This window comes from Gorilla gorilla, chromosome 2 (genome assembly GCF_029281585.2).
Source record: "Gorilla gorilla gorilla isolate KB3781 chromosome 2, NHGRI_mGorGor1-v2.1_pri, whole genome shotgun sequence".
Classification (NCBI taxonomy): domain Eukaryota; kingdom Metazoa; phylum Chordata; class Mammalia; order Primates; family Hominidae; genus Gorilla; species Gorilla gorilla.
In genome coordinates, this window is record NC_086017.1 from 18,442,031 (window position 1) to 18,460,921 (window position 18,891).

Sequence of the window (18,891 nt, forward strand, 5' to 3'; positions counted from 1 at the left end):
ACATCACACTCTGGGGACTGTTGTGGGGTGGGGGGAGGGGGGAGGGAGAGCATTAGGAGATATACCTAATGCTAGATGACGAGTTAGTGGGTGCAGCGCACCAGCATGGCACATGTATACATATGTAACTAACCTGCACAATGTGCACATGTACCCTAAAACTTAAAGTATAATAATAAAAAAAGAAAAATTAAAATTCCACCAGTAAAAAAAAAAAAGAACACACATTTGGACTTAAGTAAGATGATCCGAAGTCATTTCAAACAAGACATATAGGAAAAAACAAAAAACACAGGTGAGCACTAAATAAAAATAAGCATTACATTAAGTACTACCTGATAGGACTTTTGTATATAACCGAGATTCTGCAGGAAGGTCAGTGGGTTACGTGCAGGTCGGGTGAGCTGTAGAACGGCGTTGCTGGATGCCTGAGCTTCCTGACTCTGTGCACTTAGTGCCAATGGTGTTGCTTCCAATCATTGAAACAACCAAAAGCTGTCCCCCCAGCTTGTATCATGCGCCTGACAGGCAGAAGCCTCCCCTTTGAGGGCCACACAGGTAGGCCATGGGGGTGGGAGGGCATGGCCTCCCTTGTTAAACCAGAGCAGGGGCCTCCCAGGCTTGAGCGTGATGGAGGAAGATGAAGTGAGGTCTTCCTTGGGGAATGCTTCCTCTTTCCCCTGCCACCACCAGGTTCTGTCCCTGGGACCAGCTGCTGCCCATGCCCCAGTGCACCCTGACCCAAGGGGACACCTCGTCCTGCCTTTGGCCTCCCTGACATACTGAGCTATGGAGCGAGCAGGAGCTGAAATCTGAGCCTGGAAGGTTTGCTGGGCCCTGGCTTCTCCAAGCCCCCAGGTGTTTCTCCCTTCCTTCTCTGTCCGGTTCCCCTTGGGCTTCTGTGTGGTCCCAAGGGAGTTAGAACCCCCCTAACCCCTGCTGTTCCTGCATGAGGCTAGCCACCACACCGTTAGCCAGGACCCGCCCGTGTGTGGGGTTCACGTGGTTCAGCCAAACTCGGGAAACAGCCACATGCAAACAGGATGCAGGAAAATCAGGGTTCGGCAGTAGCAGGTGAGGATGAGAGTGCTCATTTCCATATCATTTATCAGTGATGCCCTGGGGGATGGCCTCAGTCTCCCCAGCCTCCCCCAGCTAGGCCTGTTAAGTCCACATCCCAGTGAGGGGATTTGGGGATCAAGAGAGTGCACCAGTGGCCCTCTGAGGGGCTGCTTCCTGAGGCCACTCCTTGCTGTAGCAATCCCCTTCTGGGTGTGGGGCAGGCATCATGAGATGACGGAGGGTCTCTGGTTACCCACAACCAGATGCACAGAGACCTGCCTAGCCCAGCACCACCTCTCCAAAGCTGACTCGGCATAAGGACTGCAGGGCATCCCCTCCAGCACCACCCCCCACCCAGCCTTATACCACCAGGTGGGAGCTCCTGCCTGTGATGGGTGCACAGAGCATCAAGCTCACATCTTATTCAGTGGGCAGGCTCTAAAGTCAGCCTGTGATGTAAAAAACTGTAACTATTTGAAAACACTCTCTAAATTCCTTACATAGACACCACACTAGAGATTGGCATGCAGACTCTTGGTCCATCCAACACAGCTGGTTTGTTCTCCAGCTGTGAAACAGATCTCTATTTCTTAAATTGGGACGTGCATGAGGGGCACACACTCTCAGAGCTGCCATCTTGTGAGGAAGCTCTTGTTGCATGGAGAGGCCACGTATATGTGCTCCACCTGACAGCTTCCCTAAAGGGGTCCCAACCACCAGCCACCATCAACCACCAAATATCTGAGTGAACCAGCTTTCAGATGATTTCAGGCCCCACGCTTGAGCAGCTCCAGGCTTCAAATCTTCCAGGTGAGGCCCCAGACATGACAGAGCAGAGATAAATCACCCGCACTGTGGCTGTGTCTGAATTCCTGATCCACAGAATGGGCAGTAACATATTGCACTTTATGCCTAAGTGCAGTATTTATTGTGCATTAGGGCCAGATATTTGTGTGTATCCTTGAACATTTCAGTAACACTCAGATCGTCAAGAGGCTCCCACTAGAAGAAGCACACCAGAACCAAGACCGACAAAGGGAAAAAGCAAAATCAAATCACACACATCATCGGGGCATTAACTTGGAGACCAGAGGCAAAGTCCTTGCCATTTAAACTATTTCTCTCATTTGTTCTACGGGAATGTGTGTAGCTGAATTATTGTAGGTTAAACATATGAGTCATGGATTCCACCAGAGGAGCTGCATAAGGGGTTGGAGCTTGATAGATGATAAGCTGGTTTTTCTGGAAGGACATGCCAGGGTATGTATGTGATTGTCCAATGCAGCCAACAGTGAACACACTCAGAGAGTGTCGGTCATCTTCCTTGGTAAACGTGAATGGCAGGCTCTGGGGACAGCTATGCTATGTCACACGACGGTACAGCCACAGCAATACCGCTCAGGATAGTCCACCGCATACACCTGGTGGTCAGTGCCATAGATGTAGTAGACATAAGTCTTTCCTTGGTACCAGTAGTGAACTTCTGTGAGGGGGATCAGCTCAATGGTCTGGCGCTAAGGAAACAAATAGCCAAGGAAAATGTCAGTGTTCTGTTCAAGTCACTCACCTGCTCAAGAACTTTCAGTAGCTCCCTACTGTGTGTGGTATGAAAGGTCCTGCTCTGGAGTTGGCATTCAATATGGTTTGGCTCTGTGTTCCCACCCAAATCTCACCTTGAATTATAATAATCTTCATGTGTCATAAGAGGACCTAGTGGGAGGTAATTGAATCGTGGGGGTGGGTTTTTCCCATACCATTCTCATGATGGTGAATAAGTCTCACGAGATCTGATGGTTTTATAAAAGGCAGTTCTCCTGCACATGCTCTCTTCTTGCCTTGCCTGCTGCCATGTAAGATGTGCCTTTGCCATTCCTCTGCCTCCCGCCATGATTGTGAGGGCTCCCCAGCCATGTGGAACTGTGAGTCCATGAAAACTCTTTCCTGTATAAATTACCCAGTCTCAGATATGTCTTCATTAGCAGCATGAGAACAGACTAACACAGCATTCTAAACCCTGCTACAATCTGCCTTCAATCTGCCTTTCTAGATGTATCTCCTACTGTGCTCCTTCACGCACCCTAAGCTCTGGCCAAAACTGACTTCTCATCTTTAGCTACCATTTCATTCTAGGTTTCACCAAGTGGGCACAGGCATCTCCAGAGGAGTTCCAGGGTGTACGGAAAGTCACCAGCCAAGTAGGACAACTTCCAGAAGCATTAATTTTTAGATGGGGTGCTGGGGGGCAGTGGAGGATAAAGTCAGTTTAAACGTGTGTATTAAAACAACCACAGAGGTATTAGGAAGTGGTTTCTAACATATGAATCAAATTTTAAGATAAAACATTGACCCTGAAGACATTTGAAAGTTTAGTTGGCTGTGCCAGGCTATTTTCAGGATGGGGACCTCATCCCCTCCCACAGGGTGGTGCTAAGTCCCTCATTCTCCAGCCCCTTCTCTGAGCAGTTACTCAATAACTTTCTGCAATGATGAGGCCCTGAACGGAAAACAGCAGCCCACCTTGGGAGCAAACATTAGGCTCCCATCTGTATTGGCTTCTGGTGCTGTTTTGTTATTGGCAACTACACTTCGTAGTTGACATAAGAATGTTGCTCCTGATCGTCTAAGCCAAGCTTTCTTGTGGACTTCCTGTGGGCCAGGCTCTGTGCAAAAACCCCTAAGTTCTTCTGCACAAGATGTTCCCCTGTCCCAGACTCAGATGTGGGGACCCAAACCTAGGGGCAGGTGGCATGATTGGCCCAGGGTCAGGCCCTCTTTACTTGCAGGGAATTCTTCCTGTTGGGAAAAGAGCCCCAAGTCCTCTTGCTGTAGTTGATAGCTTGAAGACCCTACGGAAGAGGTAAACCAGGCCGGGTGGGGGGCTGAGGCTGAAGCCATCTGGCTGCTTCGACTTCTCTCTCCATTTTAGAAAAACTGCCCTGGCCATCCCTGGAGATCTGGGCAGTGGGGGTGTATTTTGAGAGGCAGGCCCCTGTTCTGTCAGAGGAGAGGCCAGGGGGCAGCATGACATTGCAGAAGGAAGAGGGGAACCAGAGTCAGGGCACGAAATTTCCACACAGCTTTCCGTGTGATCTTGTGCTCCAGTTCTCTAGGCCTCAGTTTCCTCATCTGTGAAATGGGAATAAAAACTCTGATTTCACAGAGTTGTTGAGACAACCAAATAAGACCCCGGTGACTGAGTTTTCTTCATATGCCAGAAACTGGAATCCAAATGACAATTTTGGAAATAAAAGTTGGAAGATGCCTCTTGAAATTTCAGTGCAGAGGACCCCAAATAGGGACTAAAGGGCACGAGGAGATGGGAGTCAATGTCAGTGCTCAGAAGGCCTGGACACTGAAGTCAGGACCACTCTTGTTTCCAGATTTTTCTTTTTTTTTTTTTTGAGACTGAGTCTCGCTCTGTCGCCCAGGCTGGAGTGCAGTGGTGCAATCTCGGCTCACTGCAAGCTCCGCCTCCCGGGTTCACGCCATTCTCCTGCCTCAGCCTCCCGAGTAGCTGGGACTACAGGCGCCCGCCACTGCGCCCGGCTAATTTTTTGTATTTTTAGTAGAGATGGGGTTTCACCGTGGTCTCGATCTCCTGACCTCGTGATCCGCCCACCTCGGCCTCCCAAAGTGCTGGGATTACAGGCGTGAGCCACCGCGCCCGGCCCAGATTTTTCTATTAAGATCCAATGGAGAGCATGGCAATACCACCCCCCCAACCCCCGCAACCCCCTCAACCCCCCTGCCTCTATCTGCTTCTGGCTCAAAAAGTCTGGAAGTTTGAGGCCACAGATTGCTCAAGATATCAAGTGCCATCAAGTGGTCATCATGTAATTGGCTGTTTATCTGTCTGTGCAGCTCAGCCCCTGCAATAAGCAGATTCCAGGTCTCAGAGTCATGGCCACGGCTGGGAGACGGAATTTAGCCAGCTATGTCCTCATGGCTGGATTTCGGCTCTAACTTCTCCATCTTGAGTAAAATATTAGCATGAATCTTTGTTACAGCTCTAGGACCAAAGGCAAAATTAGAAAAAAGATTCAGAGAAGTGACCTCCACTCCCATTATACTCCTTTTTAAAGAAAAATGTGTATTTGCCCCCTGGTTTACCCTTCCTGGCTCCCGGAATGGCTGTATTGGCAGAGGCAGGGCCTCAGGAGACCTGAGTTCTAGTCCTGGACCTGCCACCAACATACTGTGTGACTTAGGACAGGTAACTTCCCCTCCTTGGGCCTCGGTTTCCCCAGCTGCCAAAATATTGAAAAACTACAAGTTTTCATCTAAAAATCTGGACTTCAGACAGTCTGGAAACACTGGGTCTTGTGCCTACAGAAAGCTGAGTGTCGACAGGCCCCTTTGAATGACGCTCTGTCACCCTCCTTACTGCCTGGCCCTGGTAGGCATGTAAGTTTGCAGTGTCTGAACTGCATGGTTTCTCATCCCCCTTCCAGCTCCAAGATGATCCGTATTCATGTAGACAAAAGTGCATCTTCTCTCTCCTACAAATCAGGGAGATGTGCAGACAGAGACAGAGAAGGGGAAATGCTCATTGCAAAGGACAGAAAGGGACATTTTGAGCACCAGGTGTCAAACACATTTAGAGGGTTTTGCTGCAAAACCCTCTGAGGTGCTTTAGTGTCTTTTTTCGCAGGTGAGAGACTGGCTTTGAAGAAGGGAAGTGGCTGGCCCAGGATCATGTTGGGATGCAGGAAACGCAGGATCTCAGCCCAGTCTGCAAGGTTCCTGTCCCGGCTGCTGAGTCCCACTTCATGCAGCTCCAGCAAAGCACATTATCAGGCCAAACTCCCACGTTAGGGTCCCCTGGCTGGCTGCAGCAGCAGCAGAAGGGGCTGCTCAGGGCTGCTCCTGGGGATGTAGCAGCCACCACCGCCACCTTGTGGCCATCACGATACAGCGGCCAAAACCCCAGAGGCTTGGAGAAGACAGGGCTGGGGCTTGGGAAGTGCCAGGGGCCTCAGGGGCAAGACGCTGGGCTCCAGCCAGTCCTGTGACGTTGAATCCCCACCTTTTTCTTCCCCTATCTGAACACCAGGGAGTCAGAATCAAAAATCCCATGACACCACATTCATGCTTAAAACCCTGCAATCGCTTCTGGGAATAAAAATGCAAACTTCTCCTGTGACCCACGGTCCTTCCTACCTCTGCGTCTTACTTGCCTTGCTCCATGCCCTGGGGCCTTAGGTCAGGCCCTAGCCCTTCCCACACTCCTCCCCCGGGACCTCCGTCACCTCTACATCCTCATCCTTCCGCTCTGACATTCTCAGGAAAGAGGGCTCAGCAGCCCAGGAAGAGACGTCAGAGCCAGATGGCCCCTCAGCCCTGGCTCACCTGCTGCAGGACGCGGGCACGGGAGGCCAAGGCAGCGCTGTGCTCTGCAATGCCCCTCTGGGAGGCAAGAGAGATGTCTCGCAGGGGGAAGTCCACAATGGGGTACACCTGGGGGAAAGAGAGAGCGACACAGACCACCTGGCTGCTGCACCTGGAGCCTTAGAAGTCGCTGGGGCTGACTAGAGCCAGAGCCAGAGCCAGACAGAGAAGGGGGCTGAGAGAAGGACCCACGGTGCGGTCTCAGGAATTTCAAAAACAGGAAAACAGGGAGCCTGCACTCAGAGAGAAAACGCTATCACCTGCAGCCCACTGGATCCCCCAGCTGCGTGCCTCCTGTGTGCCGGGCACCGCGCTAGGTGCAGGACAAGGCAGTGACCATGGCTGGTGTGGTCCCCGTCAGTGTGGACTCGTGGGGTCTGTACACGTGTAGCGGGAAAGGAACTCAGATTCATTTCTCATTTACACATTCAAACCGCCCTCTAAGGGTCAGGCACTGTCTGTGAGCTGAGGATACAAAATGAACCACAAATAAGCCCAGGTGCTTGCACTCAACCTACAGAAAGTCCGGGCACTGGGGCATCTCCTCGGTCCCCAAAGCCCCCAAATCCCCTTCTGCCAGGCTTGAAAGCTTTCCACATATTAAGGGCAAGCATAGCCCTCCCCTGGGGCTCCCTGTTCTGCCCCTCATTGTGGAACTGTGGCTCCTTCCTCCACCCTCCTCCTAAGTGTCCACCTGGGCCCAGTGCTGCTGTGGACGCTGAGGGTGAGACAGTGGTCAGAGCTCAGCACCAGGCAGGGTCAGCTCACAGACCTGCCAGCAGCCAGTGACGCCGAGGGATGGTCCTCAGTCTGAGCTGAGCCCAGGGGGAAATGCCTAACTCAAATGGAAGAGTGGGGTGCAGGGCTTCTGGTAGGGGGATGCCTGAAGTGAGCCTTTAAAAAGCCAAATTACTGGAGCAAAGAAAGGAGGCTGACACACCTCCCTATAGTATGAAGACCCCACTCAGAAGTCCCATTGAAGCCAATCTCTCTGCCAAGGCCAACGGCAGAGTGAGAAAACCTTTTCTGCTAAGAACCAAATAGTAAATATTTCAGGCTTTCAGGCTATGTAGTCTGTGATTATCCAGCTCTGTCCCACCATCAGGAAAGCGGCCATAGACAACCTGTCAGAAAATGGGTGGGGCTGTGTTCCAATAAAGCTTTATCAACAAAGGCAGGCAGTGGGCTGGGTGTGCCAACCCCTGGCCCACAGGACCCTCTCCTCTGGCTGAAGGCACCTCTCACTTCTGAGCTCCTAGCTCTGCCCTGCTCACTGCCCTCTGCCAGTCCTCAAGGCCTCTGCCCCACTGTCCCCTCGCTCCCACGCCACAAGGTCCACTCCCCAACTGCCCTGCAACCAGGTCTGTGCCCAAGGTCACTTCCACAAAGAGGCTTTCCCACCTCCAGCTGGAATGACACTGCCACCCCTCCCTGCCCCTTACCCTGCTTGAATGTTTCTCAGTGCCCCTTCACCATCTGACGTTGCTATAAAAGGGTCCATCATAGTCCCCTCACCAGACTGTAAGCTCTATGAGGGCAGGGTCCCTGTTTTTTTTTGCCATGGTCTACCCAGGGCCAAGAATAGTGCCTGATATAGGAGGAGGGTCTCAAGATTTGTGGAAGGAAGGAGGGGATGAGGAAGAAAGGGAAGGAGGGGATGAGGAAGGAAAGAAAAGAGCGAGGAAGAAGGGAGGGAGGGAAAGAGAGAAAGAGAGTATTAGGAAGGAAGAACGGCATGGTGGGTGGGGAAGGACAGAGGGCTGAGTATGTAAAAGTCAAAAGGAAACTGACAGCCCCCAGGCTCCCCACAGCCTTATCCATGTCTGGGGAGCTCTGCTCCTACACAACCTGTCCTTCCAAGGAATGCAGCCTGCACACACAGCTAGCAGCCCCAGGCCCACGAGAGTGGAGGAGGAACCCAGCTTCCTTTGTTCCCATCTACAATGCCCTCTTACCACCGAGTTTTCATCCTTAAAGAGGTTTTCTCCTTTGGCTTTAGCAAGGAGCTCCCTGGGGCAGTTGAGCCGGTGCTCAGACACAAACTCAAACAAGCTGTTCTTCCTGGAGGGAAGGAGGATGAGGGATGAAAGCACACAGTGTGGCAGGTTAAAAGCACGGCCTTTGCAATCAGACAGACCTGGGGTTGAGGGCTTGAATTGCTACTGGAGGGACCTTGCAACAGTTCTGTAGCCTCTCTGAGCCTCAGTCTCCTCATCTGTAAAATGAAGCTAGTAAGGATAGTGACAGTTCAGCTCCATTACCTCATTTCATCTTTGCCTACAAAGCACTTAGCAAGGTGCCTGAGACAGGAGAAACCTTTAATGCACGGAAGCCCTGACTGACTTAGGGACATAGCAGGATGCTATGGCTCTATTCCTACGGGAAGCGCTCAGTTGTCGAGCGGCTGCTGCCCTAGAAGGTGGTGATGGCAGAATTTGGACTGAGGTCTGTCTGTTCTAAAGCCAGTCAACATACGACAACCCCACACTGCTGCTTCCAAGGGAATTCTCCCCCTTCTAAGTCCTGGCAGGTTCTTGCACTGTGAAAGCCCCAACCAACCACAGTTTCTCTGCAGAAACCAGTCCAGGGCTAAGTCCCTCAGCCACCCCCGCATGCCACAGCATTGAGACACTGCCACATACCACATGATGACAAGCTGGATGAAGTGCAACAGCTTCTTCTCCCCCTTGCAGGTGGCGCAGGTCTTGTTCCCTCTCCCTGAGCAAGTGCTGCATCTGAGAAAGGCACAGAGTCCGTACCCCCAGATCAGTTGCAGGTCCTGGTGGCTTCCAGAGGCTCCCACCTGCACCCCCTTCCTCCTGGAGGTAGACTGTGGTGGGCCTGCATTGTTTGTACCTGCCCACCACCTAGTCCTCCTTCTGCTGGCAGTGCCCCAATATCTCTATGGGGATCACCCTTCCCCCACCCAGCCCACATGGCTCTAGGGCCTGCCCCCCCACCCCCAAATTCTGTGAACAGCTTGGGACCTGGGACTGGCCAATCATCTTATTCCATGTCCCTGGTCTCAGTGGCTGATACAAAGATGGGCACATGACCCAGGGGAGTGCAATGAGATCTGTCCCAGGATGTTTGTCGGGATTATCGGGAAAGGGACATCTTTTCTCCTGGGATTAGTAAGCTTGGAGCTACTGGTGATCTCCTCTGCCACTACAAGGAACCCCCTGCCTGCGAATGAAGCCCACACAAAGGAAAGCAGAGTGAGAGGTGGATACAGATTCCTGGTGGCGTTGTTTAAGCACCCGGATCCAGCTGGGCCTGAAGCCATCCCTGAAATATACACCTGGACTTCATTCTTACCCAGGCCTGTAAATCAACTTTTGCCAAAGCCAATTTGAATTGGATTCCTTTCACTTGCAAATGAAAGAAAAATAAGTGTCTTTTTCCCAGTCAGAGACTGTCTCTACCAACCACAATGGAAGGTGCCACCAAAGCTTCTCCAACTGGCTTGTCAGAAGGATGGCCTGGGCTTTGATGAGGCAAAAGTATCATTAACCAACCCAACCTTGAGTATTTTTACTCCTCACGGTTTCCTGTTTCCCTTAAAAAGTTATAAATACATTAAAGGATAGGATTTACAAAATGCAATGGCCCAGTGTTTGCAAAGCTGTGAGCAGTGATGAAATTTTGTTTATTGTTTAGTCAATCAACCAACTTTCCTTGACTCCTCCTCCATTCAGACCCCAAAATGAGTTATAAATAGGGGCTTGCCCAGGACCTGATCCTCAGAGAGTTAAAAATCTGGCCTTTAGGTGGTTTTTGATATTCACTTCCCAACCCGTGGGCGGGAGAGGTCTCCTTTCCTGGTAACCTCGTCCCTGTGTTTCCTCCCTGCAGTGCCTCTTTTTTCACACCCTTTCCACACATATTGCATGATGCGTTCCAGCCTTGTCCAGAAATGCTAGGCCTTGAGAAAAGCTCACCTACTCTTCAAATAACCACAGAGCACCTACTACGTGCAGAGCTCTGGGGACACAGCAGTGACAGGACAGACGGGTTCCTGTTTGCCTTCCAGATGGGCAGGCAATGAAAAGCCAGAAAGCGAGAGCACTTCACCTCGGTGCTGGGAGACGCCCCTACCTTCGCCTGCCGGACCCCGCGCACAGCTGACACCTCCGGGACTGCTTGGCTTTGCGCTTGGCTCCGCAGCAGGACGGGCACCGCACCTGCGGACACACCACTGCCTCAGCCCCTGCTGGCCTCCCAGGAAGCAGGGCCAACGGCATCCCAAGACCTGGTTCAAATCCCAGCCTGGTGACCTTCCTCCCCCTGGGCCTTAGCCCCTTCATCTGTAAAATGGTGCGGGGTGGACATGGGGTATCTTTGGATCCTTCCAGTTGTAGCTTTCAAAGCCTCCACTCCCTAAGATCCCTGTTTCTTTTGAGACATCAGCCTCTCCTGCCTCTTCTCTGATCCCCACAACCCCTGAGACCTGACCCTGACCAAGTGTTGAGAGGAAGCTGGGACACAGGCGCTGGTCAGGGGCCTGGCACTGGAGACAGGGGGCTCCTTTTGAGAAATGGCCCCCAGAAAAGGCCTAGGCTGTGCTCCCAGTTGGGCTCATGGTGGGCTCCAGAAACATTCCAGGGAAGACCACCGCTGGGACCCACAGGCAGTGCAGGAGTGAGCTGGGGATGCAAACCCAGCAGGCGAGGGATGAAAGGGCTGGTGGAGAAGACAGTTCACGGTAGCCAGGGTCAGAGCATCGCCAAAGGATGAGGCTCGAATCAGGACACCAAAGAACACGAGGAGTTTGGTTTTACCCCCTGGGATGGTTAATAGGCCTGAAGGTTTCTGAAAAGACAACTAATGCCATGACTAATGCCACTGAGGGGCCTGTGCTCAGTTGAATAGTGGCCCTTCCAAGTTCAAGTTTACTGGAATCCCAGAGTGGGACCCCATTTAGAGATAGTCTTTGCAAATGCATTTAGTTAAGATGAGGTCATATGACCAGGTAGGGCCTAAATCCGATGACGTGTTCTCATTAGAAGCCCATGTGAAGACAAAAAGACATGCAGGGAGAAGGCTGGGTGACAAGGCAGGTGGGGACTGAAGTGGCACAGTCACAAGCCAAGGAACACCAAGGACGGCCCGCAGCTGCCAGAAGCCGGGGGAGAGGAAGGGGATGGCTTCCCTCTCAGTGCCTCCAGAAGAACCAGCCTAGCCCACACCTTGATTTTGGAATTCTGGCCTCCAGAACCGTGATATAATAGGTGTCTGGTTTGTTGTTGTTGTTTGTTTTTTATTTTTTTGAGATGGAGTCTTGCTCTGTCGCCCAGGCTGGAGTGCAGTGGCACGTTCTCGGCTCACTGCAAGCTCTGCCTCCTGGGTTCACGCCATTCTCCTGCCTCAGCCTCCTGAGTAGCTGGGACTACAGGCGCCCGCCACCATGCCCAGCTAATTTTTTGAATTTTTTTTTAGTAAAGACGGGGTTTCACCGTGTTAGCCAGGATGGTCTCGATCTCTTGACCTCGTGATCTGCCCACCTTGGCCTCCCAAAGTGCTGGGATTACAGGTGTGAGCCACCACGCCCAGCCGTGTCTGTTGTTTTAAGCCACCCATTGGTGGTCATGGCTTACAGCAGCCGAAAGAAACTAACTCAAATGTCCCGTCTACTTTGTCTCTCCAAGCCTTCCAAACTTTACCTGCTCAGCACCCACTGCCCTGCACGACAAATGGAGTTGCTCGTTGGTTTCCCTGGCTGACAAAGACTGCCTGGTAAGAAGAACCCCAGGTCTTGGCCCTCTTACAGGACCTAGAGGTCAGAGCCAAGCAGGTATTCGGTGTATGTTGGTAGATGGATGAGAAAATAACAGAAAAATTAAAATCGAACTGTCAAAGTGAAAGTGTGATTAGAGACCACAAAACCCCACTTTTTCATTTTATAGACAGGAAAATGGAGGCCCAGAAAGGGAGGATGACTTGCCTGAGATGACACAGTTACTGCAGGGAGCCTCAGGCCACCAGCCCAGCCCACTGTCCCCAGGATTCCCCTGCCACCACACCCTCACTGACTCACCAATCGTTCACAGATGACTCACCGTGCCCGCCCCGTGGCAGCCGCTGCACTTGTACCGCCCACGCCCGTGGCATTTGTGGCATTCCTGAAAGTGCAACGCTTTCTTGGGATCTAGTTTCCCAAGGGCCACTTCCCCCACACCCATAACATCACCATCTAAACCGAAGGTGGAGTGGATCAGGACCAGGACAGGAAGATGGCACAGGAAAGAAATGGCCCTTCCCATCTGACTAAGATTCCAGAAGGCTTGACTGCATCAGCAGATCATGTCACCATTTCCTCTGAGCCCTAGCCCAATCTGGATGCCATCAAGGGGAGACGTGTTCTGGGAGCCCCATATCCTAGCTCACACTCTACAGTTTCCTACCAGGCTGAACTACAAAGGCTGATGGCATTTGCCTATAAGGTAGCTAAGTGGTCTTTGGGAACAGAAGCCATTAAAAAATGGACAGGATTTTTATGAAAGGCAATGAGCTAGCTACTAGTATTTAATCACTAATTTAAAATAGCGTTGGCCCCCTTGAGAAAGGAATAGAACACTTTCTCGACCTCTCAAAGTACTCTTTATCTTAGAACTCTGTAAAAACTCACAGAGCAAAATTGCACCCTTAAATCCAGTCCAAAAGTGTAAAGCAGGCCGTAACCGGAAAAGAACACAATATGAGCTATCTCAGTCGTGTTTTTGTAATCCACTAGGCTCCTCTCCCTTCACGCCATGAATATATGTCCACAAAGCAGGATGGAAGTCAGATTCTGTTTCCTTACTGACTCTCATGCAAAATCCCAGCAGGGTTTTAAGTTTTTATTTTATATCAATTTCATTCAGCCCTCCAGCTGTTTAAGCTAAAATAAATTTTTAAAAAAGATGAAAACTACACTCAACCGGTCCAGGAATGTCACTGCTCACTAAAGCTGGTGATGATTTGTAAATCGGATGATCTGTTTGCTAGCTGAACACTCCCAGATTTGCTTGGAATTTTATTTGGGACTACATTCCATATACCAGGTTTTATTAAATTATGTTTATTTACAACCAACAAATGAAGCACCAGCCTGAATTTTGGGTTTCCCTTCAAAGGATGAGTTTGAGGAAACATGCAGTGCCTGGAAAGCCTCTCAGGGAGAAGGGCAAGTATTCCAGTAATCGTGTTAATCGTGTTACCTTGACCAGTGATGAGTGAGGGACCTGGAACTTCCTGGTGTCTTCCTGAAACATCGGAGGAACCTGAACCTTGATGTCCCAGAGCCTGGGGGAGGCGCCTCTTTGCGGCCCATCCACAGAGTGGTCTGACACAAAAAGGGGTCATCGTAAGAATGACAAAGGGCAGCAGGGATAAACTTTCATTTATCCAGCAAACAACATGGAGCCTTCAGTTGGTGCCAGGCATGAGTCTAGATCCTGGGGCTACAGGGATGGATAGTCAAGGCCTTCCTTGGAGGCAGTGACTAAGCAACCAAGATTTAGAGACAGATCTGGGTTTGACTCCTGGCTCTTTTATGTCCTAGCTTTTTGACTTTAGAGAAGTTTCTTACCCTCTCTGAGCTTCCATTCTCTCATCTCTAAAATGGGGATAGTCATGGCACCTACCATACAAGATGGTAGTGAAAATTAAATGGAAGAATGTATATAAAATTGTTAGCACCACGAATGGCACATACTGAGGGGTTGACAAACAAGAATTGTCATCATTATCATCACCATCCCCTTCACCATCCCATTTTCTTCCTCTTGCTCTGTTCGAGGAGACAGACAGCACATCATCATAATAAGATATGATAGGATATGATACATGCTTTGGACAAGAGTTGCACAAAGGGCTCTGAAAACTCAGAAGACTGGCTCATCCTGCTGGGAGGGGAGCAGCAGGAGGAGAAATCCTGAAAAGCTTCTTAAAAGAAGTGACACGTGAGCTGAGTCTTGAAGAACGGACCTGAGCGGTCTGTTAGAGAAAACAAGTAGGACATAGATCTTCCCAAATAGAGAAGCTTACGCCTCCAGTGGGGGCTCAGCAGAAGGTGGGATGGCAAGGCGAATGGGGAGCACAGGGGCCTAGAAGCTTAGGAGGAATTAGGGGTGGCATGAGGGGGTAGGTGAATGCTTAGACACGCATGCTACTTTACAACCTGGCCCCGTGTGGCAGCACCAGACTGTAGCAAAAGCAAATGCTTGGCTTTTTCAGGACCTCCTGCTTCCTGGGCAGGAAGCATTTCCTAAGATAAGCACTGGAAAGTCTCTGAGATGAAAGTCCATCCTCTCATTTTGCAGGGGGTAAGGAAGCCAAGGCTCCAAGCAGAAGACCATCTTAATTGAGATGAGTGCCTGAGCCAAGTCCTGACATTTTCCACCAGCACCCTGACTTATTTGCCCCCAGTTAAACTAATTTCAGACAATTCACTTACTAGTAAAGGGTTGAAATGTCCACTCGCTTATCCTGGATTCACTAAAGGTCTCCAGACGGTACTAAAAGGAAAAAAACAGCATGTTCACACTCGTGCCCCTTATGAAGACAAAGCATTATGCAAAAAGATGAAGCTGTTACCCTCCCAGGGCTCAGTGGGGAAACTGAGAGGTCCATGCACAACACCCTCGGCTGCTGGAACTGGCTGACAACAGCGATTTCTGTTCCACGTGCCCCCATGTCTGCAGGGAAGTCAGCCAGCCCCAGGAAATCTCCCCTGACAGGCTCAAACTAGAGCTAATTCAGTTCCCCATGAATTTATACAAAGATTCTATGAGACAAGCTTCAAAGCAGTAGCTGTCTTTGATAGATGGAGGTCCCTGAAATCTATGGCTTTGAGATTTCCCTTATGGAGGAATTTATCTCCCTGATATCAAGATCTTCCTTCTTGATCTTCATCCGTAGAGTGACAGAATGGGAAGAGGTCTTGGACATCACTTGCCCTCTCCTTTTACATGTGAGGAAATGGAGGCTCAGAGAGGTCAGCTGACTTGCCCAAGGTCACACAGCCACACAGTGGCCTCTTCTTTCAGATTCCTGCTCTAACCACTGCCTGCAAGCGATTATGTGCTCCTCAGAGGGTGGCTGGATCAGCAACACTAGAAAATGTGAATGTAAAAGCTGCTCCTCTGCTCTGTCAATACAGGAGACAGAAGTGCCTGTCAGAGGTAGGACTTCCCTGCAGCAATGAATAAATAATTTCTTGGCACAGTCATGATCTGGGGGAGGCAGAGGGAGCTGAAGTCTAGTGGCAGGTAGATGAACCTCTCTCAGCCCATGCCTTGTGGAAGTATGAAGTGAGAACATAGGCTTTGAGGCTACCAAATCTGAGTTTGAATCTCACCTCTGTCACTTCTAGCTGCATCTTCTTGCGAAAATCACTTTGCCTCTTTAAATTTCCAATTTCTCATCTGTAAACCAGTGACAGTGATGCTACCGTATAGGGCAGCCATGAGGATTTGACAAGGCGTGTGTGTAGCATGCGTTCTATGATGTCTGGCATGTTCGAGCTTGTCAGTGGTGTTTGATGACACCTTTTTTTTTTTTTGAGTTGGAGTTTCATTCTTGTTGCCCAGGCTGGAGTGCAATGGCCCATCTCAGCTCACCACAACCTCCGCCTCCCAGTTTCAAGCAATTGTCCTGCCTCAGCCTCCCGAGTAGCTGGAACTACAAGCACCCACCACCACGCCCGGCTAATTTTTGTATTTTTAGTAGAGATGGGGTTTCACCATGTTAGTCAGGCTGGTCTAACCTGACTGACCTCAGGTGATCCTGACCTCAGGTGATCCACCCACCTCGGCCTCCCAAAGTGCTGGGATTACAGGCATGAGCCGCCGCACCCGGCCTGACACTTGTTCTTTTTATTATCACTCACAGCCACAGACAAGTCAAGTTGCAGATGGGATTCAACATCACCACCGCTCACACTCAAACACACTGCCCCCAGGACTCCTTTCCCCTGGCCACATCACACAAACAGGCCTCCACTGTCCCAAAGCCCCCGGAGCTCCCCAGCCCCCTGGCCAAGGCCCCCCACCGGCCCTGGCCTCTTACCCTGCAGAGGGTCTGCTGCTTCAGCTCCTGGATGACGAGGTCTCCAGCCACCGTGCTGCTGTAGCAGCACTTAGAGTCCACAAAGCTGAGGAGGGCTTCCCGGGCCACCTCCTCCGTCATTGCAGGGACTCTGCAGGGGACCGAACAGAGAGGCAGGGGCTTCTGGGAAGGGCCTGTGGACTCACGCAGGCCAGCCAGCCTCCTCAACGTGCAGGCGAGAAACTGAGGCCACGGTAGTGGTAAAGCCCTCAGCAGTCTAACTGGGGAGGGCATCTCCTGCAAAGGGGACCATGTGAACAGGTGCCCAGGCTGAGAACGGGGCAGGTTTTCCTAGAGAACAGCCAAAAACACTTTAGTTGAAATGTGGAGCTTAGGAGAAAAGCTGATAGAATCCTGCAACTGAAGAAACACAACCTTAGAGAGGAATTGTACCATTTTATAGATAAGAAAAACAGAGGTCCAGAGAGGATGTCGCACAGTTAAAAGGAGGCAGAGACAGGCTAAATAAGGCTCCTGCCCTCGGGTACGTTGACCTTAGCCAGAGGAGCTGTTAGCAACATGATGGGAAGACCCCAGCCAGGCACTGGCCCAGGGCTGATGGCAGCGCCCATGGAGACTCACCCTGAGGACTGTGGGTGGGACGCCAGACAGGGACCCTAACCTTGGCCCTCTTTCTGCATGCCTCCCCCTCCCCTGGAAGTCCCTTCCCTGAGGCCATGCCACCCCCTTACTGAAGTCTTTCTGGCCCCAACACCTCCAAGAGGAAAGAATCCTCCTTCCTCCCCTTGCATCTTCATGCATTTCTCCATGGCAGCCCTGAGAGCCATTAATCCACAATCCTGCACACTTGTGTCTCCAGCATCCGCCAGCCCCGGCACACAGAGGGGCCCATCTGTCTTCAGATCCATGGATGGCAGCACAAGAGACACTGTGGGCTGGAGGGGCCAGAGATGACTCCATGGAGGAAGAAGGGTTCTTCCTAAGCATGGAAAGTGGGTGTCCATGGAGGAGAAGGGGGTTGCTTCTGGCAGCAGCAGGGCCAGAAGCCCCCGGGAGAAGCCTCTCATGCTGCGCAGGTGAGAGGCTGGATTGAAATAGGGGGCAGCTCCACCTTCTCTCTGCGCAAAGCTGGCTGGAAACCCTGAGCTCGGCCCTGAGTCCTCTCAAAACAAGGTGGATATGGGCCTTTCAGCGGATCTAGACCAGGGTCAGCAAACTTCTGCAAAGGGCCACATAGTGATATTTGAGGTTTCGTAGCCCACATAGTCTCTGTCTCAATTACTCAGCTCTGGAGTAAAAGCTGCCAGAGACAATACACAGCCAATTGAGTGTAACTGTGTTCCAATAAAACTTTACTCCAGAAATGTGCAGTGGACTGGATTTGGCCCACAGACAGGAGTTTGCAACCCTGATCTAGACTATGGTTTTCAACGCTGGCTTTGTTGCCAAACCACCTGAAGAGCTTGGTAAAATGTAAATCCCTAAGCCCCATCCCTGGAGGATCTGGTGCAGTAGGTCTGGGGTGCAGACGGCCCCCTCCAGGGATCCTGATGCACTGCCAGGGCTGAGATCCTCAAGGGGCAATAGTGACATAGGAAATGCACACAGTCACAGAGTACAACCTGAAACTCACCTGTGTTCCAGGAACGAGGGCCAGGACCTTTGCTCCTGGGGCCTCCCTGGGGCCTCCAAAGGCGGGAAGAATATCTGTCCTCCTGGAGAAGGGAAGAGTCAGCGGCTGGACAGCCCAGGCCAAAGGAACAAATATTTGTGTGGTGGAAGAAGGAAAGACTGATTGAATGTGAGAAAGAACAGATGAAGAAACAGTGATGTATCTAATGCAAAAAGAATGGGGACTCCAAGACCAGCACCATCTAGGTCTTAGTGGGGCCTGTCGCGGTCATGGACTGTTCATAGACAGAAGTCCTATGCCCCATTGCTTCCTCTTTCCACCTACCCATGATGAGTGGCTTCCCAGGGCCCCCCCAGGGAAAGGGGAGCTATCTCAGCACCACCTTTTTCCCGAGACATCCCCCCAACCAGCATGAGCCCTAGGTAGAAGCCCAAAGAACCAAGCCCCCTTGGAACTTACTGCCCCCTTGAAGAAGCCAGTCATAGCTGGGCAGTCTCTCCAGGAGCTCTGTGGGGGGTGCCAGAGGACTCTCGGCCTCAAAACTGAGGTCCACCACACCTGCAGAAAGACAAGCATTCCTAAGCCTTGGGCGGGGAGGCGAGGGCTGATGAGGGCTTCACAGGAAGTTGAGAAATTAGGGCGGGTGCATTATAAAAAGCCTCACATTTAAGCCAGCTTCACTCTGGCATCCTTAGGACACAGAATACATCTGCAGGGCAGGTGGTAGTAGCAGCAGTAATAATAGTGATGAGAAACAT

At 51.2% G+C, this 18,891-nt stretch overlaps 1 protein-coding gene across 1 annotated transcript; it reads right to left on the reverse strand.

Moving 5' to 3' along the window:
• Positions 1 to 1,486: 1,486 nt before the first annotated feature.
• On the reverse strand, positions 1,487 to 18,691 carry SSUH2 (ssu-2 homolog). Its single transcript, XM_004033534.5, has 11 exons — positions 18,593 to 18,691; positions 18,134 to 18,215; positions 16,501 to 16,630; positions 14,888 to 14,948; positions 13,650 to 13,774; positions 12,510 to 12,572; positions 10,549 to 10,634; positions 9,093 to 9,185; positions 8,406 to 8,511; positions 6,412 to 6,519; positions 1,487 to 2,576 (listed from the first exon to the last, which is right to left on the reverse strand). The coding sequence occupies exons 3-11, from the start codon at positions 16,618 to 16,620 to the stop codon at positions 2,430 to 2,432; spliced, it is 909 nt and encodes a 302-aa protein (XP_004033582.3). The 5' UTR covers positions 16,621 to 16,630; positions 18,134 to 18,215; positions 18,593 to 18,691; the 3' UTR covers positions 1,487 to 2,429.
• Positions 18,692 to 18,891: the final 200 nt, after the last annotated feature.